Source organism: Adiantum capillus-veneris, chromosome 18 (assembly GCF_014529385.1).
Source record: "Adiantum capillus-veneris isolate H3 chromosome 18, ASM1452938v2, whole genome shotgun sequence".
Classification (NCBI taxonomy): Eukaryota; Viridiplantae; Streptophyta; class Polypodiopsida; order Polypodiales; family Pteridaceae; genus Adiantum; species Adiantum capillus-veneris.
The window spans coordinates 124,423,837-124,450,577 of record NC_140948.1 but is presented as its reverse complement, the minus strand read 5'-3'; the positions used below and the strand labels follow the sequence as shown (position 1 = coordinate 124,450,577).

Below are 26,741 nucleotides of genomic sequence, written 5' to 3'. Positions count from 1 at the left end.
ATTGTGAGTTGCTATAGGTACTACATTAACTTTTGGTCATTGTGAAAGTGCATTGGCGACTTGAATGTGATTACCCGCAATGTGAGCAATATGAAAATAAAATTGCGAAAGAAAATTTGCCCACCTCATTTGTTTATCGAAAAGCTTGGTTTGCATCATGAAGTACATGAGACTTTGATGGTCAGTTTGTAAAATAAATGAAGTCCCCAATAGATAGTGCTTCCATGTGTCTAGGGCATGTAGAACAACTAGAAGCTCTTTTTTGTATATTCCCAAGACTTGCTAATCGATATTAAGCCTTCGTCTCTCATATGCTATGGCATGCCCTTCTTGAAGCAAGACTGCTAAGGAGCAATTGGATCTCAAATGATTTTGAGAGATCCGAAAGCATAAGGACTTAACATTCTTCTTTGTTAAGTCATGTAATGGTCTTGCTACTTGAGAGAATTTTTCTATGAAGTGTCTACAGTATGCATACATACCAATAAACCTTCTTAGCTCATGTAGATCCCTTGGATTAGGCCATGCTTTTATTACCTCCAACTTCAATGGATTCATATGGGTACTGTCTTGAGAGATAATATGACCTAAGTATTGAATCTCTTGAAGGAAAAATTCGCTTTTCTTTTGATGGATAAAAAGTTTTTTCTCCATCAAAGCTCAAAAATCACCTGGAGATGTTGTTTATGTTCCTCCAAGGACTTGGATTAGATGATGATCTCATCAAACACTCCAGTAAATTTGTAGTAGGGTCTAAATATTTTCTCCATTAAATGATTGAACATGGCTAGTGCATAAGTCAAGCCAAAAGGCATGACTAGATATTCATAAAGACCAAGGGTTGTACGAAATGCGGTCTTTAGGATATCTTCATCCACTATCCTTATTGATGATAGCCACTTTTAAGGTCAATCCTACTGAAGTAGGTAGAGCCCTGTAGCTTATCAAACACGTCTTCTACCCAAGGCACGAGAAACTTGTTTTTGATAGTGATATGGTTTTTTGCTCGATAGTCCACATAGATGCGGTATGTACCACCTTTCTTTTGCACTAAAAGAACTGGAGAACAAAAGGGAGAGGAGCTAGGACTCACCATCCCTTTGTCTACCAATTCTTGTACTTGACACATGATCTCCTCTTGTTGAGCTTGGTAAACTCAGTAAGGGGGCTTGTTAGGCGGTGAGCTTCCTGGTAGGAGCTCAATTTGATGGTCATCATCCCCTCGTTTTGGAGGTAAGTCCATAGGGATATCATCAATGAACACATCTTGGAATCATTTTAGAAAGATAGACAAGTCTAACTCTTCTTGATTCCTATCATTTACTTTTAATGAAACATTAGGACGTTTTATGGATTGTTTCAAAAAAATCATGTACGCAGAAACTCAGCTCTTCATTGATTATCAAAAGCAGGAGTATTTACAAGTGGTATAGTATCTATATACATGTTCTTTTCCCTATAGGTAAAGTAGATTCTCCTTTCAGGGAACCTCATGTGGCAGCCATGCGGTTGAACAATGGTGCCCCTAGGATAGCATCCTCATGTTGGAGAGGAGAGATGAAAAAGTCTTCTTTGTCAACAAATCTTTGGATACGAAGCCTCAATTTCCCAATTAAGGGAGTAACGGAGGCTTTATGTCCCTTGAAAGTTGTGTCGGCCGTTACAGTATCTCCCATCTCAAAAGATTGAATGCCCAAGTTGGTGGCCAACTCCATTGATATGAAGTTGTGAGTAGAGCCAAGGTCAAACAAGATGAAGGCATCATGCTCCCTTACCTTTCCCCACGCATAGGAGAGAGGTGATCCTTTGCAATGAGCATCCTCTTTTGGAGCTTCGATAGTGGAGTCTCTAGGAGTCTCATTGCGGGCATTCCTCTCGGGGCAAGAATGATAGCCATGTCCTTGCTCCCCACACTTAAAACATTTATGGTCCTTGAGAAAAGCTTCGATCTCTTCAAGGCAAAGTTTGTTTTTACCTATGTAGACTTCCTTCTCCTTGGACCGATTGTTGTTGTTGTTGAAATTGCCTTGGGAAGAATTTTAGGCATTGGTTTTCCACTTTGCATCATTTTTGTCTTTGCTTTCCATGGCTTGACATTCCGTCTAGTCCCTTTTTGGAAATTGATGTGCGAAGCAACCATAGTGTGGTGGATTACTTTGGTGACAGAACCAGGCCATTGGGAGTTGACGTACTCACTCATCTCTTCAAGTAATCCCACACAGAATTGTTTCTTTTGCTCGACGAGGCCTATCTTTTGAAAGACGGTAGCCTTGAGATGTAAATCCCAAAACTTGTCCATGTATTTGTGGATAGACTCATGGGAGAGAAGCTTCAAACTCCTCCATTTGGTAAGCACTTTGTGCTTTGCATCGCTTGCAAGGAATTGCTTCATGATGGAAACTCCTAGAGTTTTCCATGTCTTTGGGGCTTCATCATTGCCACAAAGGCTAGCCCACCATTGATGAGACAATTTTTGGAATTGTATAGCTACATGGCGTAGCTTGGAGGACTCCGTGAAGCCCCTCTTCTCCAAAGGCTACATCCAATTGCTAGATGAAGGCCAATACTTTGTCGATAGCACCAAAGGTGTCATCATAGGTGAGAAAAGAGATACTCTTTCCTCCCTCTTTGAACTTCTTGAGCTTTTGTGACCTTCGCCATGCAGAGTAATATTTGTGATGTCCTTCCCTCTTGTATTCTCTAGGAGAATAGCCATAGCTTTCTTCAGAAGAGGAGAAATGTGAAGAAGAAGGAGAAGAGGGTGACCTCTTTCTTGCCCTTTTATTTCTTTGTTTCCTCTCTTTCATTTTGGAGTGACAAGGAGAAGGACTATGGGTTGACTGTTTCCTCTTGGGACGAATTGGCGACCGCTCTCTTTGTGGACCCGCGTCTTCAAAGGAACTTAGGGATTCATTACTTTCTTGTTCTTTGGATTCCTCCTCTTGGATGGGAGAGAGTCTTCATTTGGGGGTCTCATCAAGAGGCCTCCTAAGCTCTCTCTCCTCTTGGAGAGGAAGGAAAATCCCATAAGCGCTGAGGCGGTCCGGGGCGGGCAACAAGAGAGGCGACCTCTAAACACCCCTCAAGGTTCCCGTGCTGCTCAATTGGGGCTGGGGCAACCACAAGCACAACACAACAACAAACCCACAGCTAAACCCAAACAAGATACCACCTAGTTATGGTATGCGAACTAGGACGCAAGAGAGATTTTGGCACAACCGAGAAGATGCACCACACAACACACACAAGCAACCTCACACCAAGACACGCACAAAATGGACCAGAGAGAGCTAGAGCAAAGGGAAGAGAGAGAGGAATGGATCTTGCGTAATACCTTATTTGTGACTTGCAAATGGAGATGGTTCGTTATGATGCTATCGTAGAACTTGTACAAAACTCACTCAATGCTTAGTGATTGCTAAACATTGCCAAAACACACACACACTGTCTTAGGGTGTGGGAGACCTCTCACCACAATACCCACTTACAATGGACACAAAACTGGCAATGAAAAACACACTAAAACACTTTCTAAAATCAAGATCAACCGATAAAAACTCAAATACACAAGTCACCTTGAATTCACCAAACCGTATTGCACAAATGGAAGGACGAAGATTTGAACGTCGATCACGCCTTTGATGCACCAAACCTCAATTTATTGATGATGAAGGAGCATATACAATAGTGGTTTTGAGATTTGTGAAACTCACGCTCTCTCACTTGCAATGTGTAGCTTGAAGGCTTCTCTCACACCAAGAGTGAAGCTCACAAGTGGTTGCTACACCTAAGTCTCTCCTCACGCATAGAGTGTTGGGGTGCTATGTGAGATATTGGAGGTTGTTTTACAAGAAGGAGAGGGGTCTATTTATAAGTTGGAGACCCCTCATAAAGATTATTGGAAATCCTAATTTACAAGCTAACAAATCAGGATTATGATTTTTTGAACATCAAAACATTGCGGGCCTTCTTTGTCTGCTTGAGTCATGGGTATGGGCTCAAAAGAGAGCATTATTGATGGTAGATAAGGTGAAAGTAAGTAAGGAGAGAGAGAGAGAGAGAGAGTGAGAGAGTTACTTTGTACATGTCTTGAGGTGAGGTGTCTTTTATGGTTAGGTCAATGCTATTTTGTGTTAGTATGTTAGTGGTTAGTGTTAGTAATCACTAGAAAGTTAATGATATATTTACAATGGGTAGAATGGGGTGGATGGTTGGAGTAAGATGGTTGAATGAAGTGAGCAAATCCTTGTGATGGTGAAGCTTGAAGAATTTTTGGACTTACTCGTGTAGGTTCTCAATATGACTATCGATCTTCTTCTTCGTCTTCTCTTCTTTACGCCACCGCCGCCAAGGTTGATCATCGTGATGAAAATGGTAATTTCGTTGATGAGATCTTTTGATTTGTAGAGGTTAAGCATGGTACACATGCTGAATTTATGTATATATATAAGGAGTAAGATGGAATTGTACTTTGGAGATAATAGAGAGAGGCATAGAGATGGTGTATGTACATGGAGAGCTCATATGAGAGCTATGGGAGTAAGTGGGGAGGTTAATGGTGAAGAAGGTGAGAGAAACCATTGAAGGTGCAGGTTTGAGTGAGGGATTGAGAGAAGTGTGTGTGTGTGTGTGTGTGTGTGTGTGTGTGTGTGTGTGTGTGTGTGTGTGTGTGTGTGTGTGTGTGTGTAGAAGTGTGGAAAGAGGTGAGAGAAGACTATGGGCTACTTGTGAGAAAAGTGGGCAAACTGGGGTCCACTCAAAAAATCATATCTCACCGCTGGTAGCTCCAAAAATCATGAAAAAATTTGAGGTGATTATTCAAAGCGTGGGCTACATTGTCTCTTTTGACCACCGCTCCAAATTCGGAGTGGAGATGGATATTAAAAATCCCACCAAAAGACCTGTTTTTTCTTCACAAAAAGTCTTCAGTGGCCCCCTCCTTTGTTGAATTTGTACAATGCATCCAAGAGTGAGCCCCTCCTTTGTCATATCATAATACAAAGCATCCAAGTTGCCCTTGACACATGCATGGAGGAGGATTATTGGTGAATAAAGAAATATATACATGGTGGGACTAGTGTATGGACTATTCATGGACTTTAGCTCAATGAGCACATGGTTTTAGAATAATGAGTAAAAATAATAATAAAAATATGGAGGAGTTATGGATATGGAAAGATATTGGAATCATATGATATGGTCCCTCTTTGAATTATTTTGGGTGAAAGAGGAAAAGGTATGCAAGTAAATAATATAATAAACGTGACCAATGAGTAGAAATCAATTTTTTGTTTTCACGAGGGTGAGGGTGAAAATGTGGGAGTGATTTGTATAAAGAAAAAATATAAGGTTAGAGTATGTACATATTGGCCAAAAATATGCTTATGGTGTAAGAGGATGAAAGAAGGTGTACATAGGTTTAATAAAACACACACCTAAGTAGAAATATTTAAACAAAATACCAAAATAATTATAAAAAATCCCTATATTTAGGCCATATATACAATGAAATATTTACACACAAAGAGGCCATAATATACTTTTATTTTTTTATTTTTTTTATTTTTTTTTGGCTCAACTAGCCCAATGACTAGCTAGCTGAGGGTTTTTAAGAAGATATGGGAAAAGCCCCCTAACTCACACACGCCTATGTATAGTGAAATGGTAGGGATAGCCATAGCATTTGGGTGAATTTGGTAGGGTGGAGTAACTTACTATGGCAATTATGGAAAGCCGAAAAACGGCTATCAGCGTGAAGTTATTGAGTAACTTTGGCTTGCAAAGCAGGGTTGCCCATAGCTTGCTACAACCTAGTAACAAGATAATTGACAAACATGGGGGCATCATCATTATCACCTTCATGTGCAAAATCAAAGTTATCAATGTTTATTTTACTCTCTTCGTTATTGTCATCCATGTTAATTATACTTATGTATAGATTACTTTGTGCTTTGGTACCCTCAAAAACCTTAGTCGCTACTCTTCTTTACCTTTGAAAATCAGTTCTCAAGTAGCCACACCCGTGGTTTAGACACAATTGATTGCAAAGACTAGAGGAGAGGGTCTAACATTGCTCGGTTGATTATGGTTCCTACTGAGCTTGCTCGTAGCTCAATAATGGTAAAGCCAAAGGCAAGCCCCAAGAGGCTCCATTATTAAGACTATAGTTCCCAATGGTGTACCTCGAACTAATTGCTTCTCAACCAAGATAATAGATCCATGTCCCACTTACCCTATTGAAATTAACAGGCCCAACCTTTCATGGACAACTTAAGGACCTCTCTTCTTAAGCAAGAAAAGAGAAACCAATAGCTCTGATACTAATGTAATGAAAATGGCCTATAAACTTTGAAAATAGCAAAATTAGAGAATTCGACAGAACATTTTTGTGAGACTACTTTGAGAACATAGAGGGTGAACTTAATCGATGGTAGCATCATAACCATAGTACTTAATTAACTTGTCATGAACAATACTTTTGCAAGAGAGAGAGTTTAGAGAACTTGACAACAATTGAGGACCCGAATTATGTGGAGCTGCGGTTCACCCTCCAATAGGCATTTGTATTATAGGTTCTCCCATCAAGAGAGACTTGGTATAATACAATGTTTGTGTTCCTTGTGACCTAGGTGATGCAATGAAGATGGAAAGCTTCATGCATCATGAGCATAGCATAGACTTTGTAAAAAGCATTAACTATCCCCAGTCTTAGTCCCAAGGCCTCAAACACTTCAAAGGTGGAGAGAGCTAGTGGGGAATGAGGGTAAAGAAGAGGAAGAAGAAACATTCATAGGAGAAGGAAATAGTTCCTCACTTATCATCACTCTTCTTGCTAGCATACATAACAGCATAGTAATGAAGATGGAGAAGATGTCAAGCTTACGCATTGAAGCTTGTCCCTTGGTTGGATTTGCATTCCATAGCCAAGAGTGTTCGTATAGGCTCTCAACTTCCCTACTAGCTTGGAGAAGGAGATGGAGCTCTTTTACTTTGCACTTCACACAATGTGTGTGTGTGTGTGTGTGTGTGTGTGTGTGTGTGTGTGTGTGTGTGTGTGTGTGTGGGAGAGTATACCCCCCAAGCTAGCCTCCTTCTTGCTTTGGTCGACCCCCTCTTCTAGCACTCTATGGCATTTGATTGGACCTCCTCAAGCTTGGCCAATCACATGCTTAGTGCCTATCGAGTAACAAAGCTAGCCCTGGGACAAGTGTCCCCTTCCCCTTTGAGAGAGAGGACTTGATAAATGCAAAACCAATTAATTAAATCAACTAAATTATCATTGGACCCCTTGGAAGGTTAACCAATAGGCTTTAGGCACACTATGAGGGCAACATGGAGAGGAGGTTGACAAATGTCCTAGATGCTTTATTTGTACCAAGCTTACCTTGTGTGAGGGTGTGTGTGTTCTCTCTCTAGCCCCTATACTGAGGGCTCACCCCCCCTTGAGTAGAGATCATGCATTGACTTTTGAACACCTTACCTCCTCAAGCACCTTAGTCATGGAGCACCTTAGCACCTTAGTCATTAAGCATCTCGAGCACCTTAGTCAGCAAGCACAACAAGCACCTCAAGTTGGTACGGGTTCCCACATCAAATACAACGCTAGCTTACCTAAGGTCAAAGGACTTTTAACACTAACCTTTTGAGGTCTTTAATGAAGCTAACCCTAAGGTCTTTAAACTTCATTAGCTATCCTTGTTGTTTGATAGATCATCTCTCATTTGGACCCCTTTACTATTGGCCCCATGTTGAGATAGACCCGTAAGCACATGTCTATATTCTAACCCTTGTTCCCGTCTATTCTCCCAGATTAAACGATCAGTTTAATATGAGAAAATCATTTGGGTTGGTTATATATTAGATTTTATGACACTATGTCTACAATTAACAAAAATAAACCTATAACACTCATGGTTTAGGGTTAAATAACCACAAATAATCTTTATTTCTTTGCTTGGTCTCACCTTCTCAAGACTCGGGTCCACTAGAGGCAATGTCCACCCCAGGTGGGAGTCCACCTGGGATGTTTATGACACTATGTCTACAATTAACAAAAATAAACCTATAACACTCATGGTTTAGGGTTAAATAACCACAAATAATCTTTATTTCTTTGCTTGGTCTCACCTTCTCAAGACTCGGGTCCACTAGAGGCAATGTCCACCCCAGGTGGGAGTCCACCTGGGATGTGAACCAACTAAAAGAAGAGCCAGATGGTTGCTCCCCACCAGGTGGTCACTCATCTGGCATCTACATTACAGAGAGCAATATGAGATTTAGTTTTCCCCCCCTACTCACTCATCTATACAAATGTACACAAGTATATATGCACATAAGCACGTAGATACATATACATACTAGTAGACCTAAGTAGGGGCTAGTAGTTCCAAAGGTCAAGTGGCACATCTTTAGATATCATCACATTCCAATCGTGGTAAAACCAAAGGTACGTTGCGGTAATCCATGCATAATTGGATCAATGACAACAACGCCATGATTAAAAAAGGACTACACCCAAGAGGACGCGCCTAGCCTTTGGGTGTTATGCTCTCGTACTTAGTATCTACATACATGCATAAACAAATATATACGTACCCCCCCCCCTATAATTTAAATATATAGAATCACGTACTCTCTACAATTAAGGAAATTTAAGTATATACAATTACGTAAATGTAGCCATTGTTTTGAGTAGAGATAAAGAGGTATGGATATAAATGTAGCCATCGTTTTGTGCGCAGTGCAAGAGTGCTCCTGCTTCTGTAGAGTGCTTTGAAGAAGAGCTTCTTTATTGTGCTACTTGCGTAGCATCTCTTCACAGCAGCTCCTTGTTCAAGGAATTACTGTGCACATTGCATGCTTGCCTCCATTCTGAGGTATGGTACCGTTGAAAGCAGTCGAACCTAATGCCGCGTCCATGGGGAGAAAGGGAGGGAGAAAGCAAGAGGGAGATAGACCAAGAGATAGAGAAAGATAGAGAAGGTAAGGAGAAGAGAGTAGAAAATAATTTTTGAATTCCATCGTTTTTACCAAAAATAAGGTCTTTTTAAAAGCATTATACAGAAGCGGAAGCATACCCACATTGCTCACACCAGAAAATGGTTGCTTCACCTATAACCATTGCTCTTTATCTCCTTAAGCTCACATCCCCATACCTCTCTTTCTCTCTCTCTCTCTCTCTCTTCTCTCTCTCTCTCTCTATATATATATATTATATATATATATATATATATATAATATATATATATTATATTTCTCCCCTCTCTATCTAACTCTCCCTTTCTCTCTCTCTCTCTCTCTCTCTCTCTCTCTCTCTCTCTCTAACCTATTATTATTTACTTTAGCCTCTTTATTTATCTATTTCTCTCACAATCCATTTCCTAACAAACCTAGCTCTTACATCCATTTTCAAACAAAGCAAACAAGTTTACAACGACACGCAAGAAGATTGCATCTACTTCACTAAGCAACCTACGTCAAAAAATCGTTAACGATAATCCTTATTGCATCAATTGATCAAATGAATGAGGTATGTACACTTATCTTTCTCCTATTTTTTTCTATCTTTATGCGTGTAAGGGTGTGTGTGCATGTATGTGTGTGTGTGTGTGTGTAGAATACAATAGGGAAAGAGGGGGGAGATGTTTTGTGATTACCTTAAGTTGTAGAAATCATTGACCATTAGGTTGAGCGCCTTATGACAATCGCAATAAACCCCCTTTAAAGACTCCTTCAAAAACAAACCTAAACTCCTTCGCAAACAAACCGAAATGTGTGTGTGTGTGTGTGTGTGTGTGTGTGTGTGTGTGTGTGTGTGTGTGTGTGTGTGTGTGTATCTGTGTGTGTGAGAGAGAGAGAGAGAGAGATGGAGAAGGTGCATTGAGATGGACAAGGGAGAGAGAGGTAGAGAGTGTGAGAGGTGGATTAGGGAGGAGGGAGCTTGGAGTAGGTGCAATGTGGAGAAGAAGAGGACAAAGTATGCCGCAAAAACATGGCATACTCTGTCCTTCTTCCTGTTTTAGGCGCTAGTCATTACCGCGGTTATTTTCGTGAATATTATCGTGTAACGTCATTTCAAACGGATACAAACGTATTCGAGGTAGAAGAGGGGGTACAAACCACCCCCCTCTACCCTTAGATATCAATAATGTTATTTTTAGCATTTTGATTTTTTTAATAAGGACTTTTAATTTTTTTTATGTGTACTTATTTTTGTAGGACTTTTAGATGTTTTAAAGTGCATTTTAATCTTATCCTAAATATTTGCGATTAAAAAACTAAAGGATAGAATGGAAGTACGAATTACACTTTATTTTTAAAAAAAATGTAGCACTCGTTGCACTTTATTCTCTTTGAATTTTTAGTCATTTCTCTTTTTTTATTGAAATATGTAATGGAAACTATTTTCCTTAATTAATTGTTTATTTTTTAGGACACATATTACTAAATACTTTTTTTTGAATTGAACATCCTCTCTTATTTGTGGGTGTGTAGGACATTGACTGGGATGATCGTGGCCCCCCGAACGGCCCTGAACGTGATTGGTGGCTCAAGGACAAACTCCCTTGTCCATGCGCCAAGTGCAAAAGGGCAATCCCTCGCTTGAGGCGCATTGCGATGGAGCACGTGGAGAAAGAAGGGCTTTGGCATCCTCAAAAAAGCGCTCGGAGAGATTGAAAGCACCATTCACCCTTCGCTTGAGGAGGTGCTCCATTGGCCTGTGTTCGGTGGTGGTGCGCCGAAGCACAAGGTGAAACAACAGAGACAAGAGCTATTGGACGAATTGGGTGCACCTTCCACTAGCTCTACTTTGACAGTTCCTCCTCTGGCGTCTCAATGACACTTTGAGGCAGAGGATGAGCACATGTTCGACATGTGTAATGGAAATGGCCTATGAACTTTGAGAGTAGCGAAATTAGGAAATTAGATAAAGTACTTTTGTGAGATTACTTTGTCAGCATAGTGGGTGAACTTAATTGATGGAAGCAACATAAACATGGTACTTAGTCAACTTGGCATGAACAATACTTTTGCAAGAGAGAGAGTTTAGAGAACATGACAATATTTGAGGACCGGATTCATACGGAGCCGGTCCCCCCTCCCCAATAGGCATTTGTATTATAGTTTCTCCCATCAAGAGAGACTTGGTACAATACAATCTTTGTGTTCCTTGTTGTGACCTAGGTGATGCAATGAAGATAGAAAGCTTCATTCATCACAAACATAACATAAACTTTGTAGAAAGCATTAACTATCCCAAGCCTCAGTCCCAAGGCCTCAAACACCTTCAAAGGTGGAGAGAGCTAGCGGGGAATGAGGATAGGGAAGAGGAAGAAGAAACATTCCATAGGAGAAAGAAATAGTTCCTCACTTATCAATACTCTTCTTGCTAGCCACATAATAGCATAGTAATGAAGATGGAAAAGATGGCAAGCTTAAGCATTGAAGCATGGCCCTTGGTTGGATTTGCATTCCATAGCCAAGAGTGTTGGTGTAGGCTCTCACCTCTCACAAGCTTGGAGAAGGAGGTGGAGTTCCTCAACTTTCACCAAGTGAGAATGAATCCACAAAATGAGTATGTGTGTGGTGTATATCCCCCTAGCACCCCCCTTGCTTGCTTGGGGCGAGTTGTAGCTTTTACACATGTTTCAAGCTCATTGAATCCCTCTCCCCCCTAGCCAATCACATGCAACATGCATTCAAGTACACAGTTAGTCTTTGAACAAGTGTCCTCCTTACCCCTTAGAGGAGAGAGAGATCTTGAAAATATCTAGATATTTGTTGGATGGAACTAGAAGAACCAATAGCATTTAAGCACACCATATTGTTAAGCATGTGTCCAATGTGACCTTTAAGAAAAGGGGTGCCCTTTGGGTGAGTGGAAGGTTAAGTCAAAGATTCCCTTAACTTTAGGACTTTCATGCATAGGAAGCTTCTCAAGCACCTTCCTCAATAAGTTTGTAGGGTCTCTTTTTGACTCAAGCACCTTCCCCCCCCCCCCCAATGCATGGGAAGCTTCTCAAGCACCTTCCTCATTAAGTTTGTAGGGTCTCTTTTTGACTCAAGCACCTTACCCCCCATGCATGGGAAGCTTCTCAAGCACCTTCCTCATTAAATATGACAAGCACCTCAAGTACCTTAGTCATCAAGCATGACAAGCACCTCAAGCACCTTAGTCATCAAGCACACACCTTAGTCATCAAGAACTACAAGCACCTTAGTCATCAAGCATGCACCTTAGTCATCAAGCACGAAAAGCACCTCAAGCTTAGGTTGGGTTCCCACCTCAAGCTCAACCCTAGCTTGCCTAAGGTCAAAGGACTTTTAACACTAACTATTGGAGGTCTTTAATGAAGCTAACCCTAAGGTCTTTTAAGCTCCATTAGATGCACATTGCTCTTTGATAAACTACCTCCTTTTGGATCCGTATTGAGATGTAACCATCTCTCCTCTTGGTCCCATGCTGAGATAAGTCTAGAAGCACTTATTTCACATTGTTCTTTGATAGACCATCTCCTTCTGGACCCCTATTGAGATGCAACCATCTCTCCTTTCGGTCCCGTGGTTAGATGGGTGTAGAAGCACATGTCTATATTCTAACCCTCGTTCTCGTTTATGATGCCACATTAAATGATCAGTTTAATATGAGAAAATAATTTGGGTTGGTTAGATATTAGATTTTATGACATTACCTCTCTCTTGAAATCATAGTCGTCCTCGACTATGAGGTACAAGAGATAAAGCTATAGTTATTAGTCAATTTTTCTTAGCGGGTAGAGGATCCCTTTTTACTCTACGACATCATTCCAAGATGGATGACTAATCCATTTGGTGCTTGGGAGACGTAGCTGCTGCAAGCATGTCTGCTCTTTAGTCATATCATACTTCCAAAGTAGAGTGACAATTTCTACTTGGTGTTTGGGAGACGTCGTCATCACAAACATGATCCTAAGCATGCATACTTCTTAAATTTGTGCACAATAAAAAGAGAACTAGTCTTATAAGACAAAAACATTGTTCATTTAAAATGCATTTTCATATGCTTACTCTAGTGCAGCATTGTAAGCATTGACAATGTTCATATTATCCTTAAGCTAGGTTCTTTGCATCCATCTAGCATCTTTAAAAGAATAATTCTTAAACTTAATAAGATATGTCAGATGATCTTACCTTTTCTTACTACCTTGTCTTCATGTCATAGGATGGACTCAGGTTGAAGTACTTCTTCTTGATCTTCAATTTTTGGAGGGTCTGCAACTATTGCTTCTTTTGATGGTGCTCCTTTGTAAGGCTTATGTAGGCTCTCATGGAAAACATGGTGCATGAGCCAATAGTTGAGGCAACTTTAATCGATAAGCCATCTCATTGATTGGCTTAAGAATTTAAAAAGGAACATAGTATCTTTTTGTCGGTTTAGCATAATACTCGTGGTGGCCCATAGGATTCTTGCCCGTAGTATGCCTTACACAAGCCTTGGCAAGACCCAATCATTTTACTTAAAGGCTAACGCTCTTCTATGCTTATTAGTAGTAGCCCGTTTTGCCTTTGCTTTGAGATGGATATAACCTCTTTAATCTTTGGAAAAGATTATTGTGATTCTCGGCTATATTTGTCAGCAGTGAAGATCTTCCCATGTACTTTAAGTAGTAAGGGGCTTTTGGATCTTCCCTCTTTAACCTCGAAAGGTGCTTTCCCCATAGAAGTATGTACAATGTCGTTGTATGCATACTCCATAAGAGGTAGTTTTTCTCTCATTGAGAACGTTGATCTACTTCCATGACATAGGCTTTTAGTAGATTCAAGAATCGTTAGATTAGTCATTCAACTTTGGTCATCCGTTTGTGGACGATAGGCCGAAAGAGAAATTTAATCTACTTCCTAGTTTCTCAAAGAGATCCGTATAAAAATTATTGGTCATTCTAGGATCTTTGTCCGACACTATGGATGTTGGAAAGCCATGATGCTTGAAAATGTGAGATCTGAAGAGGGTTGCCATTTGATGTGCCTTAATAGTCTTTTCGACAGGCATAGAGTGTGCTCTCTTGTTAAGCCTGTCGACTGAAACAATGCAAGTTGCTTCCCTCGATCAAATTTCAACTTTTGGTACACCACGCATTTTGAAACATCCGCTTGTATGTTTACTTTTCACCGTAGACCAAAAGAAATACATTTCTACTCCTCGAAGATTAGACTATGGAATCCCTCTTTGCTCCGCATAAGGAGAAGTATGGGATTCATACATGACTTTCTTATTGTTTGGGTGATTAACACATAGCTATTGCCGTTTGGAAGATTACCATCCTTCAAGGTGAATGATTCTTTTTTCTTCCCTATTGCAAAGGCTGTAATTACGTACTTAAATTTTCAATCAGTAGCATACTGATCTATCATAAAAGATAGATCATTGTGAGTTGCTATAGACACCACGTTTACCCTTGGTTGTTGTGAAAGTGCATCGACCACTTGATTGTGCTTGTTAGCAACGTGAGCAATATGAAATTTAAATTGAAAAAGAAAATTTTCCCACCTCATTTGTTTGTCAGAGAGCTTGTTTTGCGTCATGAAGTACTTGAGGCTTTGTGATCCATTCATAGGATGAATGGAGTCCCCAAGAGATAGTGTTTCCACGTGTTTAGGGCATATAGAATAGCTAGTAGCTCTTTTTTGTATTTGACTAATACACACTTATCGAAGTTGAGTCTTTGACTTTCATATGTGATGGCATGCCCTTCTTAAAGCAAAATATCTCCAAGTCAATCACCACAAGCATCACATTGGACCTCATATGGCTTTGAGAGATCTAGTAGTGTGAGCACACATTGAGAGATAAGCTTGTCCTTAAGCTTCTTCAAACGCTTCTTGCAATTTTGCAGTCCATGAATGGAGAGGAGCTAGACCTCACTATCCCTTTTTCCACCAATTCATGCACTTGCCTCATGATCTCCTCTTGTTGAGCTTGTGAAACTTGATAAGTAGGCTTGTTACGCAGTGAGCTTCCTGGTAGGAGCTCAATTGCATGGTCGTCATCCCTCATTTTAGAGGTAGCTCATTAGGGATGTCATCAATGAAAACATCTAGGGATCCATTTAGGAAATTAGACAACTCTAATTCCTCTTGATTCCCTTTATTGCAAGGATATGGTGTTCCCCGACTCATTAGCATCTATGTACATGCTCTCTTCCCTGTAGGTGAAGTAGATTCTCCTTTCAGGGAACTTCATTTTGGAAGCCATGCGGTTAAACCATGGTGCCCCAATGATAACATTCTCATGTTTGAGAGAGGGTAGATGAAGAAATAATTTTTGTCCACATAGCTTTGGACATGAAGCCTTAATTTTCCAATTAAGGAAGTAACTGAGATGTCTTGTCCCTTGATAGCTCCATTGGCTTTCAATGGAGCTCCCGTGTCGTGGAGTTGTATGCTTAGCTTGGTGGTCAAACTCCATGGATATGAAGTTGTGAGTTGAACCAGGGTCAAACAAAATAAAGGCATCATGCTCTTGCATCTTTATCTAAGAATAGGAAAGGAGAAATCATGCATCCTCTTTTGGAGCTTCAAACATAGAGGCTCTAGGAGTCTCATTGTGGGCAATACTCTTGGGGCAAGGACGATAACCATGGCCTTGCTCCCCACACTTAAAAAATTTGTGGTCCTTACAAAAAGCTTCTAGCTCTTTAGGAGAGAGTTTATATTCACCTTTGTAAATTCCCTTCTCCTTGGACTGATTATTGTTGTTGTTGGAATAGCCTTGGTAAGAATTTTGCACATTGGTTTTCCTCTTGGCATCACTTTTGTCGTTACTTCCATGGACTTGACATTCCTTCTAGCCCCTTGTTGGAAATTGATGCGTGAAGAAACCATGGTATGGTGGATTACTTCACAAATAGAACCAAGCCGTTGAGAGTTGACATACTCAGCCATTTCTTTGGGTAATCCTGCACAGAATTGTTGCTTTTGCTAGGCGAAGTCTATCTTTTGAAAGACAATAGCTTTGAGATATAAAGCCCAAAACTTGTTCACATATTTGTGGATAGACTCATGAGAGAAAAGCTTAAAACTTCACCATTTGGTAAGCACATTGTCCTTTGCATCACTTGCAAGGAATTGCTTCATGATGGAAACTCGTAAAGTTTTCCATGTCTTTGGGGCTTTGCCATTTCCACGAAGACTAGCCCACCATTGACGAGCCAATTTTTGGAAGTGCATAGCTACATGGTGTAGCTTGGAGGACTCTATGAAGCCCTTGTCTCCAAAGGCCGCATCAAATTGTTAGATGAAGGCCAATACTCTGTCGGTAGCACCAAAGGTGCCATCATAGGTGAGAAAGTAGATACTCTTTCCTCCCTCTTTGCACTTCTTGATCTTTTGTGACCTTCCCCATGCAAGGTAAGATTTGTGATGTCCTTCCCTCTTGTATTCTCTAGGAGAATAGCCATAGCTTTCATCGGTAGAGGAGGAAGGTGAAGAAGAACGAGAAGAGGGTGACCTCTTTTCTTCCTTGGTTTCCTCTCTTCCCTTTTGGAGTGACGAGGACAAGGACTATGGGTTAACCATTTTCTCTTGGGAGGAGTTGGCGATATTTTAGTCCGCCTTCCTTGTAGAGACACATCTTTGGAGGAATTTAGGAATTCATTACTTTCTTGATCTTTGGATTCCTCCTCTCGTATGGGAGAGAGTCTTGTTTTGGGGATCTCATCAAGAGGCCTCCTAAGCTCTCTCCTCTTGGAGAGGAAAGGAAATCCCATAAGCACGAAGTTGTTGAGTAACTTCAGCTTGCAAAGCGGGGTTGCCCATAGCTTGTTGCAACCTAGTGACAAGATAATTAACAAACATGGGGGCATCATCATTAGCACCTTCATGTGCAAAATCAAAATTATCAATGTTTATTCTAATCTCTTGGTTATTGTCAGCCATGTTAATCAAACTTATGTGTTTACTTAGTGTATGCTTTGGAAATTCAAAACCTTAGTTGCTACTCCTCTTAGCCTTTGAAAATAGGCACTTAAGTATCTACAGCCACGGCTCAAATTGGTTAATTATAGAGAGTAGTGGAGTGAGTCTAACATAGCGAAGTTGCCAGGGATAGCTCCTTTCGGACTTCTTATGGCTCAATAATGGTAAAGCCGTAGGCAATTCTAAAAAGACTCCATTATTAAGACCAAAGCTCCCGAGGTCTGCACCATATCCCACATAGTGGGCTCAACAAAATCGATAATAGATCCCAGTCCCACTTACCCTGATATAATTAACAAAATCAACCATTAATAGGCTACTTAAGGACCTCTCTTCTTACGCAAGAAAAGAGAAACCTAATGCTCTAATACCAATGTAATGGAAATGGCCTATGAACTTTGAGAGTAGCGGAATTAGGAAATTAGATAAAGCACTTTTGTGAGATCACTTTGTGAGCATAACGGGTGAACTTAATTGATGGTAGCAGCATAAAGCTGGTACATAGTTAACTTGGCATGAACAATACTTTTGCAAGAGAGAGAGTTTAGAGAACTTTAGAGAACATGACAATAGTTGAGAACCGGATTCATACGGAGCCGATCCCCCCTCCAATAGGCATGTATTATAGTTTCTCCCATCAAAAGAGACTTGGTACGATACAATCTTTGTGTTCATTGTGACCTAGGTGATGCAATGAAGATGGAAAGCTTTATGCATCACAAACATAACATAAACTTTGTAGAAAGCATTAACTATCCCAAGCCTCAGTCCCAAGGCCTCAAACACCTTCGAAGGTGGAGAGAGCTAGCGGGGAATGAGGATAGGGAAGAGAAAGAGGAAATATTTCATAAATGAAAGAAATAGTTCCTCAATTATCATCACTCTTCTTGCTAGCATACATAATAGCATAGTAATGAAGATGGAGAAGATGGCAAGCTTAATCATTGAAGCATGGCTCTTGGTTGGATTTGCATTCCATAGAAGAGTGTTGGTGTAGGCTCTCACTTCTCACAAGCTTGGAGAAGGAGGTGGAGTTCCTCAACTTTCACCAAGTGAGAATGAATCCACAAAATGAGTGTGTGTGTGTGTGTGTGTGTGTGTGTGTGTGTGTGGTGTATATCCCCCCAGCACCCCCCTTGCTTGCTTGGGGTGAGTTGTAGATTTTACACATTTTTCAAGCTCATTGGACCCCTCTCCCTCCTAGCCAATCACATGCAGCTTGCATTCAAGTACACGGGTAGTGTTTGAACAAGTGTCCTCCTTATCCCTTAGAGAGAGAGAGCTTGAAAATATCTAGATATTTGTTGGATGGAACTAGAAGCTCATTGGACCCCTCTTTAGCCCAACCAATAGTATTCAAGCACACCATGTGGTTAAGCTTAGGCAGTGTCTGACATGTGTCCAATGTACCCTTTGAGAAAAGGGGTGCCCTTTGGGTGAGTGGAAGGTTTAAGTCACAGATTCCCTCAACTTTGGTACTTTTGTGCATAGGAAGCTTCTCAAGCACCTTCTTCATTAAGTTTGTAGGGTCTCTTTTTGACTCAAGCACCTTACCCCCCCCCCCCCCCCCCCCCCCCCCCCCCCCCCCCCTCATTAAATATGACAAGCACCTCAAGTACCTTAGTCATCAAACATGACAAGCACCTCAAGCACCTTAGTCATCAAGCACGCACCTTAGTCATCAAGCACGACAAGCACCTCAAGCTTAGGTTGGGTTCCCACCTCAAGCTCAACCCTAGCTTGCCTAAGGTCAAAGGACTTTTAACACTAACTATTGGAGGTCTTTAATGAAGCTAACCCTAAGGTCTTTCAAGCTTCATTAGTTGCACGATGCTCTTTGATAGACTACCTCCTTTTGGACCCGTATTCAGATGTAACCATCTCTCCTCTTGGTCCCATGCTGAGATAAGTCTAGAAGTACTTATTTCACATTGCTCTTTGATAGACCATCTCCTTTTGGACCCCTATTGAGATGCAACCATCTCTCCTTTTGGTCCCATGTTGAGATAGGTGTAGAAGCACATGTCTATATTCTAACCCTTGTTCCCGTTTATTATGTCACATTAAATGATCAGTTTAATATGAGAAAATAATTTGGGCTGGTTAGATATTAGATTTTATGACAACATGTGTGTTGATTTACTGGCTAATGAATGCTACGTGTGCGAGGAGGATTGCCAGCCATGCACTCGACGGGCAGCGACAACAAAGGACAGATTGATGGGGAGTGCTCGAACACCTCTTTACGACGGTGCACAGTACCCGGTGCTCTGAGCATTGTTGGAAGTTCTCAACTTATAAGCGAAATTCGGTTGGAGCAATGCAAGTGTCAATGCACTCATTGGGTAAGTTTGAAATATGGCTTTTTATACATCTCTCTCGCTTCATGGTGTCTCCTTGCAATTGTATTAATTCGCCCGTTTGATGTAGTTTGATGGGCAAAATGTTGCCAAAAGATCACTACATGCCCTCAGATCGTCGATGAGCTAGATCGAATGTCACTGCACTTAGCATGGAGTATGAGCATATCCACGTGTGCGTCAATAATTGCATGCTACACCGCAACGAGTACGCACATGCTACCTCATGTTCCGTGTGTGGGGAAGGACGATATAAGACCGGAGTGAGCGGGGTGCACCTACCCCACAAGGTATTGAGACATTTTCCATTAATCCCACGCATTCAACACATGTTTAAAGTAGATCTACCTTGGAGCTTCTCACATGGCACGCCAACCATCGCTCAAATGATGGAATGATGCGTGTCCTTGCCGATTCACCTGCTTGGAGGCACATCAAAACTCAATGGACAAAGTTTGGGTTGGAGCCTCGACACTTGAGGCTTCGATTAGCAAGTGATGGTGTCAACCCTTTGGCACTAAGTCTATTTCATGGAGCACTTGGCCTATGGTGATCGTCAACTACAATATTCCACCATGGAAGACAACCAAGAAGTACAATATACTTCTTTCCTTGCTTGTGCCAGGGAAGTACAAAGTGTCGAATATTGATGTCTACCTCGAGCCCCTCACCGAGGAGTTGAAGGAGTTAAGGAGAGGAATTTCTATTGTAGACAGCACACTTGCAAAGGACTATGCACGACTATCCTGGGCTTGGAGAGATTTCTAATATCTCCCTTCTCCGTCTTTCTCTATTCTCTCTCTCTTTAGTTTGAAGCTTCTCTCTAAAGATATGATATGTATGAAGGGTTGTCCACATCGGGTCACAATGCATGTCCGACTTGCGGGCCATCATTTGTGAAAGAGAGGCCAAATACCTCGTGCAAGGTAATCTATCCAAGCAACCATCATTTCTTACCCCAAGGTCATAGCAAGCACAAGGCTCCAACAAATGGGAAGAGGTCTCTGCTGCTCACGATGGAAAATTGGGCAACCATTTGGGAAGAGCACTACAACAACAATCCGGATCCGTGTCCTCCACCAAAAGGTATGTCAAGGTATTCCATATTTCTCAGGCTTCCATATTGGAAGGACTTAAAAACACAACACCTCTTGGCAAATATTCAAGAACGTAGCCCAAAACCTGTGGGACCACATTATTGGCAAGAAGGACTCATTGGGTGTGAGGGAGGATTTGAGGGTCTTGAAACGTCTCTCGCCTCTGCTACTCTGCGTCGTGCCCCCAATGGGAATATTGTGCTTCCTAAAGCGCCATAGATGTTAGCCGAATAAGAATTAGACATCAATGAAGGGTACGATTGCATCTATTTGCACACCAATAAGATACATGAGGTTGCTAAAGGGAGCTTTCACAAAAGCAAATAAGGATGGAAGCGTTCAATTGTATGGGTTGAAGTCCCATGAGTAGCACAAGATGCTTCAGGTAATGTTCCTCTCTCTATTCTATCTATTGTTTGTGTGTATGCCTTTCTCTCACTTTCTCTTCCCCTAATTTACATCGTAGTTCATTCTACCGGTGAGTATGTGTATATGTCACGACAAAAAAGTCAGGGATGCTATTTTCAAACTTGGAGAGCTAGTAAGATACACCACAAAACTCCACTCAACTACACTTTTTTGATGTACACAATAACCTCAACTAGCACTTAGTGTATCCTTGTGTATTTTCTTGCCGATTTGTGATCTCCAAGGAAATTGAAATAGATGCTATCTCTGCTGCTCAAATACTTGCAACAGAAACTGTGTGTGCCATTGAGGATGCATTTCCTCGATCGGCCCTTCTTAGTCAAATCCACTACTTAATTCACGTGGTGGAGGAGATCACTATATGTGGAGTAGTGCACGCACGATGGATGTTCTTTTTAGAGAGGTTTTTAAAGACTCTCAAAGATTTTGTGCGGCTACGTTCTCAACCCGAGGCATGTATGGCCGAAGGGTGGATTGGGCAAGAGGCATTTATTTACATCTTAGAGTATTTGGCACAAGTTGATCCTTCAATGCCTCGCATGTGGTCAAACGAGGAAGATGCAAGGATGACTTCACACTTGCCAAGTGGAAAGGGAAAAGTATTTAACATGGATATGAATCTATCCCAAGTGGGTAACTTATGTATTCTCAATGCAAAGGTTATGTGGACTTGTGGGACAATGGTGAAGGCAAGGCGTTTGCAAGAGAGAGAAGCATGGAAACAAGTACATGGAGGAATGAGGGCACCCCCAGTGCCTAGACACCTTGCATGTTTCCCAGATGTCATAGTGCGGAGTAGATTCATGAGAGAATGACCGAAGCAAAAGTGCGTGGAGAAGACATCACCGACAAAGAATGGGAATATGCACGAGACTACGTACCAAAGGTAGAGTACTCATATACCTAAACCATATTGTATAGTTTTTTCTCGATTTTATCTTTGTAATTGATAAAAGATATTTTCCTATTTTGTAGCGCCTTTCCTTTAACTCTATGTGGTCAAAGAGTCGTCACTTTTATATGCGCCACATTGACGAGCGTAGAACGACCATGGACTATGGCATCATGGGTAATTTCGACACAGATGGTGATGAAGCCACGTAATGTGGAACTATTGAAAGGATACTAAAGGTTAATTTTAGAACCTTTCATACCTTCATCTTCGAGTGCAAGTGGTTTGCAAATGTGTCTAGACAACATGAAAAATGGCCTCTATATGGTGGACTCTAGTGTGCATCACACTGGGAGGTATGACAATTTAGTTTTGCCACACAATTGTAAGCAGGTGAGTGACTACCTTTTTTGTTCTTATTTGCTTGTAACATTAATAATACCAATGTTACTTACTTTGAGCTTCTCTTCTATAGGTCATCTATATCCCAGCAATCCACCAATAAAAAATTTGGTTCGTAATTCCCGTAACACCTCGAGGGAGAACCATTTTTTCCACTAATGAAGTGGAGACCATCTTCGACCCTCTTCCACCTCCTACTTTGGATGAGGGGGAGACAGAGGAGAGGGAGGTCGATGAATCAAGCCCGGCGGCCGCAAGTCTTAGCAAGGATGATTGTCATGATGATGAAGATGATGAAATGGAGGATGACGAATTTAAAGATGATGAAGCCAATGCATCCACAAACGACAATTCCGTTTCTATCTTTATTGATTTAGGAGCCATGGGCTTAGAATTGGATGATGCTTCTTATAGGGATCTTTTGGAAGATGATTCATAAACAGTTTGCATACTTAAGTTATGAAATTTTTTGTTCGTGTCATCCATTCATCTCTCTCTCTCCCCCCTCTTCCTCTCACTAATTTTGTGAAACATGCTAATTTATGTTAATCAAGTGATAGTGATTAGTTTAGCTGGAACCAAGTGTAATCCTACATAGCTAACTATTGTTCAATGTTTTCATGAAAATTTCATATAATGATCTTTAGTTTTTATTAAGAGGAGGGAAACACCAAAATTTGGGGGGGGGGGGGAGAGAGAGAGAGAGATTCCTTTTAGGTGTCATTCCCCAATGCCAATGGACAACCCTTGTGGAGAAGTGTATAGTGCAAAAGTATATGCCTTTAATATGATTATTGTTTTGTTAAGTGCTTGATTACGATATATAGAGGCTAGCTACCTCCTCCTGTTCAAAAGCCTCTCGCCAACGACCCTACAAGTCCTTTCTAGGTGGTAGGTCCTCCCACCACGGGCGCTTACATGAACAAAGGCTTTGTGCTCATCCCCCAAAGCAGCATATTACTTGCTAGAGTCACATAGGTAGCCGCTCGTTTGTTGGGACTTCCCTTGCACTAGGTATATCTCTCCATAAGTGAACAATTGGCTCCGTGTGCTTCAAATCGAGTCTCTCTCTCTCTCTCTCTCTCTCTCTCTCTCTCTCTCTCTCTCTCTCACACACACACACACACACACACACACACACACACACATGGCAATCGATTGTATGGAATCTGGGTGGATGATGGACCGCCTGATCTTACGGCTCTCAAGTGCCCTAGGTTTCCACTAAATCACACAGGCATGTGTAGTCGTGACACTACACACTCCTCCTTTTGCGAGGTGGGATCAATAGCTCATGATCTCCGGTTGATCGTGACCGTCGGATTGTTTAGGGAATGCAAAAGATTTCCACATTTTCGAATCCGGAGTTTGAATTCATGGGTCCTCTCTCCCTTGAGATTGGCTCTAGAGCCACTAAGTTGTCCTGTACATGTTGAAAGGGGTTGTGTGTGTGTGTGTGTGTGTGTGTGTGTGTGTGTGTGTGTGTGTGTGTGCGTGTAAAGTTTATAGATCACGTACGTCGCATATAAGTTCACAGTTAGTTCACACTCAGTCACACCACATTCAATGTGGTGCATATAAGTTCACACCAAGTTCACACTTGGTTCAGGTGCAAATGCCTTGATTGGACGGTCCGAACCAGTGATAGGATTTGACGCCCATCTGCCCTTCTTAAGGCATTTTGTCGGTCGTATGAAGGCCAAAGTTTTTTTGAGTCTGTCATTGGAAGGGCTTGTTCAAAAATTATCCTTCTATAGGGAAGGGTGAAAAAATAGAATACATGCCAATGGAAGGGCTAATTAAAAAAGATTTTATATATATTAATGCTCATTTACAATATCTATATGTATATTGGTTATACTCATTGACAAAATATAGTATCTTGCCTTGTAAATTATGCGAAATTCTCTCATTGGAAAGGCAAACTGAAAATAGACCCTTCTATAGGGAAGGGTGCATTTTTCTACAACCCATCTTTTGAAAAAATAGGTTGCCCTTCAAATCCTAACACTGGGACTCTGAACTGCTACCGTCTGGCTACGCGCCATTGATCCCTCCGCAGTCCTCCCTAATTGGGGAGGCATCAATTAGTGACGAGGTGGTGACTGGTGAAGGCCGCGAAGGTCCTACACAGCTTTTTTTGTCTCGTCTGATGAAGCTCTCTACGTCAAGCAGGGCGTCTCCTCGTAGCAAGAGGAGGAGGAGGAGGAGGAGGGCAGACGAAAAGGACATACTTTCACAGGTGTTGCATGTGGGCAACCAGTGGAATAGCGTGCTAAGGAGCCCCGGCTCCGTGGCTGCCGATGTCGCCAACTTTCTGAAGAGTCCCTGGTTAGTTATGCCGACGTATGACACATCCAGCCATGATCGCTGGCAACTGGCGGCTCATGCAACGACCACGGGCTCCCTCGTGAGGCAAGTTCCTGTGATGCCGCCCTCTCTACTTGATGGTTGCAGCGCTGGGTCAATACCTTTCTGCGATAGTTTCTTTAACCACGAGGAAGACCACCTTCCATATATATCTTCCCGTGGCAGGCAGTGGAGGCCTCATGTGCTGCTTGATCTTGTCCAGTGGGAAATATGTCGTCGCCGTCTTCAACCCTGTCTCAGGCTTCCACAAGATACTCCCTCCACCTCTCTGTGGTGATCTCTTGTTTTCAGGTAGGGTCTTTTCTGGCGAAGACACATGTCCTTCCTGCCCTTGCTTTATTGAAATGGCTGTAGATGATTATGATCCTGGGCGTTAGTACATCCTGCTTTCTCGACGCCGCAAATTTATTGATGCCAGTCCGCATTATCTATACATGGAGGTTTTTGACTCCAAGTCAGGGGTTTGGAAAGATGCATCATTTCCTCTAATTCAGGACTGGCAGGGGAACGTGTGGGATGGAAATTTCTTTTTCCTTGCAAGAGATAATGTCGTATATCTTCCTACGAATCTTGTAGCTTATCATGTGGCAAGTGGTGTGTGGAGCATGCAACCTGTGCAAATGTACCGTGATGTGACTGATGAGGATGAGTGCTACCGGGATTTTTTGGTCCACAAGCACAGGGGGCGACTGTACTTTGCCTTGGAGATGTGGCCAGAACGCTATGGATATCGAATTTGGGAGGTTGTAAAGGCTGGCTTGGAAGCTGCTGAGTGGGTTGAGGCTGCGTGCACTCCCCCATACATATCAACAGTGATTGACAAGAGGATAGAATGCAGTGGGATCGAGGTCCTAGCAATTGGGAGCTGCTTTTTTTTCGTCTGCTACGGTAAAGGCGGCACCTCACAGAAATTTAGCCCCCTTGTCTATGACTTGGCAAAAGATTCATGGTTTTTCCTCCCTCAAAGGAATGGCGTCCGGGCTACACGAGTGTTGTCTCAGTTCAGCAACCAAGTGCGAGCGCTCGCATCTGATGCTAGCTTGTGTGCTTCAGCTGCTGTCCTTGGATAGGTGGCTTTTAGATAATATTGTGCGAGGTGCCATCTTTCAACTAACCGCTTGTGAGGTTGGTGTGGAGTTGTTTGGGTTGTATTAGCCTCTTCTAGGGAGGTCCGTAGTATTCATTTAGTATTTAGCTTACTTTAGGATGATACCTCGGTGGAAGCTGTTGTAACTGTTTGTTCTTACTGATATTACATGCAAGCTAAACACATGATCCACCATGGTGGATGTTGCCAGGGATGTTTGATTAGATTCTCATGACGAGGAATTAGTCTGTGGAGGCCACAAGCTATGGAGTTTCAGCATTGTTCAGGATCGAGCTCCCTGTCTAACCTCACTGACGGCCTTTTGTGCTTGTTACCCATATTTCGTTCTCGAACCGCCATCATGTACTGTGTATAGTTTCTAAAAGATCTGAACTTTTTGATAATGATGGCAATGTATGTGGGTGGCTTAACTATCTGTTTGTTCATAAAGGTGGCCTCCTTATGTATAGACTGTAACTTGCCATTCTAGGAGCAGCCAAGGCGAATGATGTGGAGAAAGGTAAGGTGCATTAGGGCCTGGCAATTGGGCGTAAGCCAGGCTTCTGTGTGGTGCACTAGGACCTGGCAATTGGGCGTAAGCCAGGCTTCTGTGTGGTGCACAGATGTACAATGATGTGAAGTATGCAGGAAGGTAAGCCCGTGGCCGGGGATTTGTCGGTGATGTCTGGTCTATCTTCTAATTGGTACGATGCATCTGCTTGATTTTGGATTATGCCATTGCCTGAGTGGAAAAATCAATTCGAGACTTAAAAACACACTAAAACCTCCCAAATTTGAAGGTTTTTCCACCTTTAAGTCATGATTTGCAAGGTAAACTGCAAGATTTGAAGGCTAGGTTGCACTGGGTCCTAGCTTATCCTAGTTCCAAGTGCTTGAGTGGGTGCTCTTTGAGGTGCTTGACGAGTTTCGAGCTGAAAGACAATGCCAAGAATTTCGCATGACTCATCTTTCTAAGAACCTCTTAAAGTGAGCTTTACTTGAGCTCATGGCTGTTCTTGGGACCATCTTTTTTCATGTGTACACAGAGGAGATTGAGGTATCTGGTGGGATGTGGGGGTGTTGTCATGGTGGGATGAGGGTGTCACAAGGGGCGAGAGGTCTGTGGCACGAGATGAGTCAGGTGCTTTTGT

At 41.9% G+C, this 26,741-nt stretch overlaps 1 protein-coding gene across 1 annotated transcript; it reads left to right on the top strand.

The window, feature by feature from the left end:
• The first annotated feature begins 24,136 nt into the window (after window positions 1-24,136).
• Window positions 24,137-26,005, top strand: LOC147436356 (uncharacterized). The gene has a single exon (XM_086488147.1). The coding sequence runs from the start codon at window positions 24,938-24,940 to the stop codon at window positions 25,571-25,573; it is 636 nt and encodes a 211-aa protein (XP_086344273.1). The 5' UTR covers window positions 24,137-24,937; the 3' UTR covers window positions 25,574-26,005.
• Window positions 26,006-26,741: the final 736 nt, after the last annotated feature.

Bases quoted from the DNA above. Each gene is read 5' to 3' on its own strand.
- LOC147436356 (XM_086488147.1), top strand. From the start codon at position 24,938: ATGGAGGTTTTTGACTCCAAGTCAGGGGTTTGGAAAGATGCATCATTT.